Source organism: Poecilia latipinna, unplaced genomic scaffold (assembly GCF_001443285.1).
Source record: "Poecilia latipinna isolate Pla-1442-1.1 unplaced genomic scaffold, P_latipinna-1.0 Scaffold2084, whole genome shotgun sequence".
NCBI lineage: Eukaryota > Metazoa > Chordata > Actinopteri > Cyprinodontiformes > Poeciliidae > Poecilia > Poecilia latipinna.
In genome coordinates, this window is record NW_015114700.1 from 12,752 (window position 1) to 24,010 (window position 11,259).

Genomic DNA, 11,259 nt, shown 5'->3' on the forward strand with positions numbered 1-11,259 from the left:
TTAAGTGGAAAGCCTTTAGTTTTACGTCAGCTCAGGTATCTTTTACATTTCGCGTGTTCCGAGCCTAATCTGGATTGCTCTCTGCTGCCATCTTGTGGCAGACAATCGTCCTCTTCTACTCGGATCGCGGATGCCCCGAAATGCTCCGCTCTGTGCAACTTCATGTGATTCTTTTAACCCTTGTGCGTGCGAGGACTGAGGCAACTGATACAAGTGATATGGGTGTGGGGTCGGTTGGACCCCATTTGTAAACACAAGGGTTAAGCCATATAGTGTCAGATTATCCTCTCCTTTTTGATCCTTCTCACAGCACACATCAGGCCGCTCATGTTGCTGCTTCTGGTGGTAAAATATCTTCAACCTGGAGCTTGTTTGATGGAAAAAGAGGAAAGGGAACTATTTTGTCAATATGTGGAGTTTTTTTTTTTTTTGTTTTTGTTTTTTTGCCATCATGTGACTAATGCACCTGGGATCCTTTTAGAGAGATGGTAGTCTCTGTGGCTTCCTCTGCATAAGGGGGTCATGTGTTCCACCACTTTCACTTTCAACCACTGCTAATTCCCACCACCCTCTGCTCTGCTTTTCTCACTGATCCATCATGAGCTTGTTGTAAATACTCCAACTCATCTCGCCCTCGCTTAACGTCACACTTGAAATCTAAGCTGTCGCGCTTTCAGACAGGATGAACTCGTATAGTTTCATAGCACGACCCATCTTGCAATGTTCTCCGTCCAGACCGTTCTAAACAAACACTCGATTCAAACCCTCTAAACCCATTTGTAGCTCTGGGTGGGGTCGTGGTCCTGTTGGACGGAGAACCCCACTACGTGTTAGACTTTTAGGGAAGATGGTCCGGGTAGATTCGCAGTCTCAGAGTTCCACTGCACCAAACACACTAAAAGGTTTCATTTTGGGCTTATTCGACCAGATGAACCTTGGTCCACACGTTTGCTGTGTTCCCTGCTCAGCTTGTTGCAAACAGAACTTCTCATGACTTTTTTCAACTAAGGCTTTATTCTTGACACTCTTCTGTAAAGGACAAATATTTCTCCTACCAATATTAAAACCTGACCCCCTTGAACTTTTTTCCCCACTGCAAAATAATCTCAGTAGCACAAAGACAAGTCAAAATCATTCATGGATAATAATAAAAAACATATATACTGCATCGGTCAGCATCTGAAGAAATTTAAGTGGACTAATCTGATTATCGATAAGGATGTCTTTAGTGTCTTAGTAGTGAAAATTACTGAAGACTTGGGCCCCATTAGTAGCTATGACAATATATACTCATATTAATATATTTGTGTATATAAATATATATATTCCCACAATACTCGCATCATAGTACTTATGGAAATAACTTAAATCAACACTAAAAACCCTCCTGTTCAGAGTTGCACTTAAACCATAATAAATGGAACATTGACCAACATATTTGATGTGTATTGATGAGTGATGGCACTCATCAAAATGCAATGTTTGATAATAGTTTTCTCAATTGTTGACCGTCATGTTTTTTTTATGATTTTGTATTTCTGTGTTTTTATGATGCAAAGCAATCTGAACTGCCTTGTTGCTGAAATGTTACAGACAAATAAACTTGATTATGAAAGGCCTAACAATCCAGGTTAACGACTTAAAGAGCTGCATTCAACAACATGAAGAGAAGTCATTTCTATAGGATGTCAGGGGAGGGGTGTAGTGCATCATGGGACAGAGTAATCTGAGAAAGAAGTCAGATGAAATTGTTTTATTTGGGTGAAAAAGCAATCTTAAATATAATACACATTTACATTGATACGGTGATTATTTTATTTTTTTTTACTTTAATCATCATCAGAAAACTAAATATGTTTTCTGACTGCCCTGATTTAGCAGTGAACTGGTTGCAGTTCCTCAACTTTTAGTCATTTTCGTCTTGAAGTGGCTGGAAGATAAAATATATCAGTGTTATTAATATTTTTTCATTTATTTATTTTAATTATGTTATGCAGGTCTGGGTTCCCACTTTTACAAAATAAACATTTCACAATATCAAACAAAACTTAAAGCTGCAATATGCAACTTTTATCATTTTTTCTTATATATTTGTTGAAACTATTAGTATGTCATGACAGTATGTTATGAGACATAATCTGTGGGAAAAAAAATTAGTTCCGCCATCTTCTCCCAGTGCTACCTAGAAACAACCAATCAGAGTGGGTCTTGGTGCTGTCAATCACCCTCCACCTCCATGTGGCGCTGCTCATCCTCACTCTCTTCCTTCTCCCCTTGCTCTCTGCTACACTCCTGCTAGGAGAGCCTGTAGTGAATGCTCAGCCTAATTAGCATGACCATGATGACGGCGGATAAACAGTTTTCCTGTAACGGTAAGTTGTTTCTCTGTCATTAGCACATTTAGCAGCGAGTACATGAGAATTAACAACACTAAGCCACTCCTCCTGGCTCTGATTGGTTGTTTTTCTTCAGGAGCCATGCTTTTCTCCAGACAGCAATAGCAGCTCAGGGAGGAGAGCCATCTTTTCAGAGATTATTTCTCAGTCACAACATGGTATCACTTTTAAGAAATATTTTAAAAGACGCCATTTATAAAAGTTGCATATTGCAGCTTTAAGGACACTATAATTCGACTGTAACAAATCAGCTATTTTTCCTCAGACACCCACCGTGTAAGCTATGTCCCCAGGCCTGGAGTCTGGTCTCTGCCATTGGATGGTGGATAGAATCTTGAGGACGACCAAGCCAAAGGCTACGACTAAAGCCCCTAATGAGTTTCCTAACACACCCTCTGCTGGAATGCTGGAGTATGTGACGTTGCCTTTTCTGTGGAAAGAAGCAGATGTTAAGATTGAACATCATGATGTCATGTTAAAGGTACAGAGTTTTAAAAGCAACACAAAGAGAACTCACAGGACAAAGAAGAGTTTCTCGTTGATGCCTGAGATGCAGGCAGCGGTGGTGAGCAGCAGGATGCTGCCGCCCAGCCACACGTGGATGGGTTTCAGGAGTTTACGGAGCAATACGGGAGAGCAGGGCAAGAGGAAGCCTGCAAACCCTACCCCCCACTGCCCAACGGTGGGTTAGAAAAGACAAAAAGAAAAAATACCTTAACACTAATGAAGATGACAAGATATATTTTGTCCCGTTGGAAGCCAGGTACCTGAAGTGTAAAAAGAATTATGGCTGTGATTCCGATCCAGCTGTGTAACGAATACAGGTTGGGGGTGTTGTTGGTGTTGTGAAAGTCGAAGACGGCACAGAGTCCCAAGATGGACATGATCAGGGAGCCCAGCATCAGAGCGGCATGAAGCAGCTTCCAGGGGAGTTTATTCTGACCCCAGGTCAGTGGTACGCGGTACACCACAGCTCCTGGAGACAGCACAAGGAACAAAAACAAAACACAGGCATCATTTTTAAAAAGGATCATGCCTTTTCAGAGAATACTCCTCCAACGTACGCATCAGCCTCAATGCATACGTTGCTCGATGTGAACCTGACTACAGGTCAAGTTATAGACTTGCTTTCCGAGGTTCATGTTGAGCTTACAGTGAGACTGATGTGAGCGCATGCATCTTTGTGAACAAAGAATAATGTGTGCGTTTATCTTACGCATTCTCAATACGTGTTCCAGCAGCGCTGTGTGTGATCAAACTTTATCAGGTAGAAAAGTGACTTTCTTTATTGTCTCACAGTGGGAAAGTGTCGGTGTGACAGAGGCAAAGCGACGGGCAGTCGAAGCATATAGAGTGACATAACATTTAAAATATACAAAAACTGATATTTTCATATTTCCTGTCAACTTTTAATATTTTAACCCTGAAACCAGGTGCATGATCAGGGACCTGCACCTGCCCTAACCCGCTCACCATCTGGGTTACCTTTCCTGGAAGAAACCTAATTGGGTTTATGTAAAAAAAGCTGTTGCTGAAACATGGACATTTTTATTCAGACTGACCTGTACAAACGGTATGAATGCTTTCATTCCTTTTTTTCCTCCATCTGCATATTGATAGTCATTGTTTCGTATATGTGTGTGTTTTTTTTTTATTTCTATTTAATTTATTTTTTTTGGTTGTTGTTTTATCTTTGGATATTTAAAATGTCTTCCAGTTCCAGTGTTAAGTGTACTTCACAAAAAAAGTTTACTGGGCAAAATTACAGTATCTTGTCAATTACTTGAAAACGGTCTCAAGAAATACCATTTACAACAATAATTACTCTGAGAATTTATTGTTCAGCAAAATTAGTTATTGTGACAGGCCTAGTCACAATCTGTGTGTCTGACAGAAGAGTCACACTTCAAATCAATTCAGCTGACTTGAGTCAGATGGGAGACCATTTTGTTCCGACCGAGCTGACTGCAACACTGATCCAGATTCTGAAGGTAAATGGTGAGGTCTTCCTCCCACCTCAATCAGAGACTAAACAAATGGCCAATCTATAACTGACACAGAGGTCATGTTTCAACACAGGTGGTATAAAATAAACAGTTTGGGTCTGGAGCTTTAACAGAACTCAGCTAGTTAGCTGGAGGTGCATCACACAGCAAAAACCCTGCGTGAGTTTCTTGTCAGTGAAATTCCAGGTTCATTATTATGGAGGAAAGTAGTGAGTGTAGACAAAAAGCCGCGGCTCATTGTTTACATGGAAGCTCCAACAGTAAGTCAACACACAGGAGTCATTAAGCGCTGCAGGGAAGAATCAGTCAGACAAGGAAAAGTCTAATTTCTCCCAGAGAAGCTGAGTGGATTACAGATTCAGCAGCTACCGTTTCTCATGTACATTTCACTTTAAGTACAGTCGAGTGCTTAAGATGTCGTGACACCAAGAAGGTGTAAATATAGATATTCCCCTAAGAAAACCAAAACCTCACTTTTACTTCCTTAAACATACACTCATTATTAAATCTCAGGAGATTTAATAGTGTAAAATATGTAATGTAAAATACGACAAGAACAAATTTTGTTCTTGTAATATTTTAGATCTAGTTTCAATTTGGAACATCAATACAATGAACTGATCAAACTTTGTGGAAATTATGATTTTGTTCTTGTGGTAGCGATACACATATGAACAGTCTTGCGTTATGGTCATTTCTATGAAAATATGAATAATTTTGTGTGGTTTCATTGGGGAGCTAATAATTCTAACCTTAACTATATTCCAATGATCCTGACAGTCCAGCATAACTTTATCCATAGTCATATGTTTGTTTGTTTTTTTAAGTTGAAACAATGGCTTTAGCATTTTATGGAAATTAACATGCCTTGAACAGTAGCAAAAGATTAGTTCCCCTGGCTTTACGGTTGAATTGACCTGTAAGCATACTTCCTGCTCCCTATTGGTGTTACCCACATAATTCACTTTGAGCTAAATTGTACCAACTATTGTCTTCAATCAAATCAGCCATGTTCCACAGATAACCAGCTACACTCACTGAATGATGTCATGGCCATCATGATGCTAAGAAAAATGTTAACATTATCCATCTCTGGTATTAAAACCCTCAGTCCTTCTGTATCCTCTGGTTCCCCAAACCTCTGCAAAGCCAAAGTCTTTGGAGAACCTGGAGACTGCAGGTTCTCCAATCTTTCTTAAGCTATCTTTTGGAACCATAGATCGTTTCTTCGGTCAGTTCTATTCTGCTTTGCCTTAGACCCTTTTGCCTGATCATTTCCAGATTAATATTTTACTTGGCAACCCAGTTAAAACAGAGCTTTGAATAATCCACAAAACAGGAACTTAAACTGAAGAGCTAACCCAGTGTTGTCACCACAACCTAGCAAAATTGGATCCTTACACACTTCCTCCTTCTGTCAAAGAAGTAGTCTTCAAAGCAAAAAAAGGTACAGTTTAATATGGCTAACATTGATATTTTTGTACCAAAAAGACGCCACCAGGTTTTGGAGCAAAAACATTTTCTGCTACACAATTTCCAATGGTGTTCTTCAAGGCTCCTTCTTTGGGACTAACAGTTTTAGAAGTAGTTTCCCCGACTAGGGATTTTGTTCAAGAAGCAAAATATTAAATTTAACTGGAGCAGTGGTAAAATGCAGCACATCTGTCGCTGAGGACTGCCAATCCGCTGGCTGTAAGAAGTTTACTAGACTTTTCCCCCTGCTAAAAATCTGAAAGTTCCTGGATGATACAGTCATAACGTAGAAATAAAACAAGTTTAATTTTAGGTTTATGTTTAATGTTTTATGTAAAACTAACTTTATGTCAGCATAATGCCTGTGTGTAAGTGTTAATACTCATAAAGGTCAATGCTAGCAGAAGTGCCAACTTCCTATTGTTAATATTAATTGAATAGCTGATCACATGGTTCCATAGTAAGAGAGATTATCAACCCACACTGTAAAACAGGATGGATGGTACAGGTTCTGCATTTGTGGGGATCGCCATCACTGAGAAGTTTCAGCAATAACGCAAAAAACGTTTTACCACATTACACCTGACACTCACATGACGCACTATCCTAGTACATCACTGAGGAGTTTCAGCAATAACGCAAAAAAAGTTTTACCACATAACACCTGACACTCACATGACACACTATCCTAGTACAAAACCCATAATTGTGTGTACTGACTAAATACACCTACAGCATCAAAAGAAGAAACAGAAGTGAGACAGAGAAATGAAACTGCACAATCCAAAACTGTGAAGCTCACCTACCGTAGCCATACAGAACCAGCAGACCCGTCACCATCAGCACTGGGTGCCAGTTGAACTGGAGCCTGGAGCCGTCCCAGGCAAAGCCGCCCCTCCACCGGCTGTTCCACAAACACACACACACCACGCAGGCCAGCCCCAGAGCCAAGCACAGCAGGTAGCACAGGTAGAACGTCACAGTGGACCTCATCTGAAAGGCAGAGCAGAGGAAGAACGATGTGAATTACATTTCACTTCACTTTTCTGAATTTGCAGCACTTAAAAACTGTCAAAGAGCTGTTTATCAGAAACAAGCACAGATATGTCAGCAGTCCTCAACAAGCAGTCCCCTCCCAGGTTGTGGTAAACAAACCAGTTTCTCCAGTAGAGATAAGGGTCAGAGGGATAACCTTACCTCGACAACAGCCACTGGGTTGTCTGATAGCAGTGCGCACACGCCACACTACTGTACCATCTGCGAACTTAGCTCCACATTATGTAGGAGTTACTGTAGTCCCTCCCCGCCCTGAGTTTGGTCAGACACTCACGCAGCCAGTCGGAATCGTTTTGTTTTTCTGCGGCGAAGTTTCGTTTTCACCGTCTGTGCTGAGGCTGACGAGGGGGAAACGTTCAAAGACGTAGGGGAATGAGCCGGGGCAGTCGGGAGATTGAGTACCATTCCGCTCCATCTTCTGCCCTCGCGAGACAGGTGGCGGTACAGATGGAAGGATAATAAGAAAAGAGCACCGTGTTTTTAGAAACACAGAAACCACCCCACTTTTAGATTCATATTAGTCGAAAATAATATCTCTAGAAATTCTAGGAAAGAACTCTTGCTAAAAAGCTTCCAAACAAACAGAAAACACACAGACAGGCGCTTAAGTGGAAAATCTGTGTTAATATTTAACCACTGGCTGCGCGTCGTCTTTAATAAAGATGTCTTATCTACGTGCTAGGCGCGAGGCAACCTCGAATTTTCCAGTTTTCCAAATTAAAGTTAATAAAAGACTAACCTTAAAACCGTTTCACTGTGTCTCATTTATAGACAAATTGGCCAGCTGACAATCAAAAGGGGTGAAGAATTAAGCCCAGGTGTGAAGGAAACAGGACTACTTTCATTTCAGGGGAAAAAAAACACCCTCACCTTTCCCGTTTCCGTATTGCCAGCGCAAGTTACTGTGGGAGATGTGGTTTTATCTGCCATAGCCTGGTCGGACAACCGGACCGGCTATATACTTTATCTAAACCTGAGTTTATTTATAAAATTCAAGGCCTGAGCTGCAGCCCTCCAGTCTGCACTGTTCAAATTAAAGTGACTCATTATGTAAATAAATCAAACAGTGGACCATCAGAATACTAATGTTATTATAAAGTAATAGAAAGGAAGGCAGTTGAACAGAAGGGTGTAGATCCCATCTGATTATTGGGGGAACCATAAACAGGGAAATTTTTTAAGAGCAATTTTTTTGGGGGGGTTGGCAAAGTTACAGTAAAATGTGGTTTACATTTTTTGTTCAAGCTGCACTGTCAAAATAACTAGCAACAGATCTAATCGCTGCTACACCTTTACAAAAACATAAGGCTCTGACTAAAAACAAGTTTTAATAAGTAACTCCACGTAATAAAATTCCTCATAAATATTTATTTATTGCAGTGGTTCTCAATACAAGTCATGTGTTATTTAAATCATAACTTAAGTTGCTTTAAACTTTTATTTTTTGGGGGGGGATTTTTTTCATATTACAACCTATAAATATGTAGGAATTGAATATTTGGGAAGTATCATAACTTAAACTTAAAGGTCAACACCAGAGTTTTCTAGAAAAATATTCAGATTTTATTCTGTGATTTTAAAGGCTCTACGTTGAGGATGGTAAGAAATAAAGGCATACTTTATTTTTTTACTGTCAGCTGAGTTTATCCTCCCAACGCTGCTGCGCTGGGATCTCTGTGAACGGAAGTCACTCAGCATTTCTCTGTTGCCTTTCAGCTCCACCTGGAGCTGAAAGGCAACAGAGAAAGTCAAAGATATTTCCACATCAACCACAGCCGACCAAAGTGTGTTATGGGGTAAATGTTTAATATAATATTTCATATTTTCTATTTAATAACATATGAATAAATATAAAGTTGATAAACAAAAACAATTTAATTAATCTAAGTTAATCAAACAATATATGTGGATCTTCAGAGAAGTTATTTTCTTTAAACAAAACAGCTTAAGCTCTGCCAGATTGTACAGAGACCCAACGCAATCTTGTTTCATGGCGGAAGGATCTGGACGGTATTTACTGGACTGGCTCAATGTTCATATCTATTTCACAGGACATAGTGTGTAAAGACAGACAGGTTCTCCTCTGACGCTATCCCCTGAACCTGTGAGGTTCCACAAGGCTTCTGGGCCCGCTATTATTTTTCTTTTATGTTATTCCACTTGCTGGCATTATCCTTCCTTTTCTGATATTTCCTGTAACATCTATGTCAATGACATCCAGCTGTATTTCTGGTTTAAAGCACAGTACTAGTTCCACTGGGAGATTATTTCACTTATAAAAATATATTTTTCATATTAGTAAAATAATATAGCAAATAAACTGACACCTTTTCATCAATATTAAGGAATTATTGACTTAAAACAAGCTCCTTTGTCTTACTGAAGTGTCACTTGTAACTTAGTTTTGTCTTATTTCAAGGGTACTATATTTGTACTAGAAACTAGACCATGTATAATTCGTAAGACTTTGTGCTTTTGCAATGCAGCAGCACAGTTCCCAAAACTCCATCTCTCTCAGAACCCCACTGAAACCGACACCAGACTTATTGAGTTGTGGGATAAATTCAGTCCTGAAGCAGAGTACAAAGTGGAGGCCAGAATCTGGGATGTTGATCTGTTGTCAGTAAGCAGAAGGCTGACTCTGCAAATCAAGCATCCACCAATTTCCTTTCACCCCGAGACAGTCATCATGAATTCTATCACAGCTACCTTCTACACTCCACTATTTATCCCCAGCAGGGTTTCACATCAGTCTAACAAACTCAGCCTGCGCCGGAGACATCGGTTCCTTTTTCTGGAGACAGTGAGTAATATTATTCAACCTCTTAAAGCTTCGTGTTTTAGAGTCCTATTTTAATTTGGTTATTCCTCAAGTTTCGCAGAAGAGATCTGAGGCTGAAAATTGAATAGCGCAACCTCTCTACCTCCTCTTCATCACTGATTAACAGCTGTTTTATCCCTGTCCTCCTTGGCTTGAATGGAGCGATCATGCCTGCCTCCATCACAATCAGCTGCTATTCATGCGGCATCGCTCAGAAGTACCCAGCAACCTTCAGAAGCGGCACTTCTCCTGGTGTGGGGAGAACTGAGAGGTAATCCAAGAACAAATTGAATTTATTCTTGATGCATGCATGTAGGCACATTAGGAAAATGGAATATGAAACTGGTTTGTGTGCATGTGTGTGTGTGTATGTGTGTGTGTGTAACACAGTACTAACAGTGCCCTCCTATGTTACTGCTTTTGTCTTGTAGCCACTGGAAACAACTTGAGAGTGATTTCATCTAAGGAGCCAACTGCAGTCTGCATCCTTGATTTAATCCCAGAGGTCCGATTGACTCCTCGGTTCACACTCCCAGGGTTTTGGGTTTTTGCCTTCAGATCCATGAAGATGCAGACAGCTGAGTCGAGGGGGAAGGGATCGTTTGAGAGAGGCAGCTGGGCTTCTTCAGGTCCACTAATCACAGGAAACTACAGTCTAACTAAGAAACACAGTAATGGAAAATGATTTTAGCGCCAAGCCAATTATGCTTTATGGCCACTTGGGGGCGCAGCAGAATGGTGGAAACAGCGGTTCAGACTAATTGCAGTGTCCTCCGAAAATATTCACACCCTTTTTACTTTTTCACATTATGTGAGGTTACCACCGGAAATTGTAACGGATTTAATGTGCCTGACCAACAGAAAAAAGTGGATAATTGTGAAGCAGAAAGTTAAAGAGGAGTCTATGATGTATGCTTTGTATCACCTTATCATTCCCTCATGAAAAACATTCTCGGAGTGTTCCTTTTGTACTTTCATGCATGTTAGAGAAATCACTTAATCTCCCAAGGCAACCTTTCTGGGGTTCCTACACAGCTTCTCCTCAGAGCTGCAGTCTCACAGAGCATCCCTCCCCTGTGTCTACCCCTCCTGCAGAAGTGAATGACAAGTATCAGTGTCAGTACTGGTTTCGGCTTTACGGGTTCTTTATTTGGTATTGGATCCAAGGGAACAAATCCCATTTCGTTATTGGGGGAAATTTCTTAAGAGCAATTTTTTGGGGGGGCTGGGGGGCCTTGCATTGCATTTTCTCAATAAACAACCTGTTGAGACACATAGAGGTCAAACTAAGATGCAAATGTTGTTTAGATATGAGTTTGGTTCAGTGTCACCGATCTCGTCCCTGATACACCTTTACAAAGATTTAAGACTCTGACTAAAAACAAGTTTTAACGAGTAACTCCACTTAATAAAATTCCTTATAAATATTGATTTATTGCAGTGGCTCTTAATACAATCTATGTGTTATTCAAATTATAACTTAAGTTGCTTTAAACCTTTTGTAAGA

At 40.2% G+C, this 11,259-nt stretch overlaps 1 protein-coding gene across 4 annotated transcripts; it reads right to left on the reverse strand.

The window, feature by feature from the left end:
* Positions 1-1,738: 1,738 nt before the first annotated feature.
* Positions 1,739-7,876, reverse strand: cyb561a3a (cytochrome b561 family, member A3a). 4 transcript variants are annotated; one of them, XM_015016965.1, is made up of 7 exons: positions 7,802-7,876; positions 7,206-7,349; positions 6,682-6,868; positions 3,164-3,372; positions 2,914-3,068; positions 2,670-2,826; positions 1,739-1,930 (listed from the first exon to the last, which is right to left on the reverse strand). In XM_015016965.1, the coding sequence occupies exons 1-7, from the start codon at positions 7,859-7,861 to the stop codon at positions 1,907-1,909; spliced, it is 936 nt and encodes a 311-aa protein (XP_014872451.1). In that variant the 5' UTR covers positions 7,862-7,876; the 3' UTR covers positions 1,739-1,906. The 4 variants fall into 4 exon arrangements, with proteins under 4 accessions (XP_014872451.1, XP_014872452.1, XP_014872454.1 ...); XM_015016966.1 differs by lacking the exon at positions 7,802-7,876 and adding an exon at positions 7,671-7,782; XM_015016968.1 differs by lacking the exons at positions 7,206-7,349; positions 7,802-7,876 and adding an exon at positions 7,671-7,779.
* Positions 7,877-11,259: the final 3,383 nt, after the last annotated feature.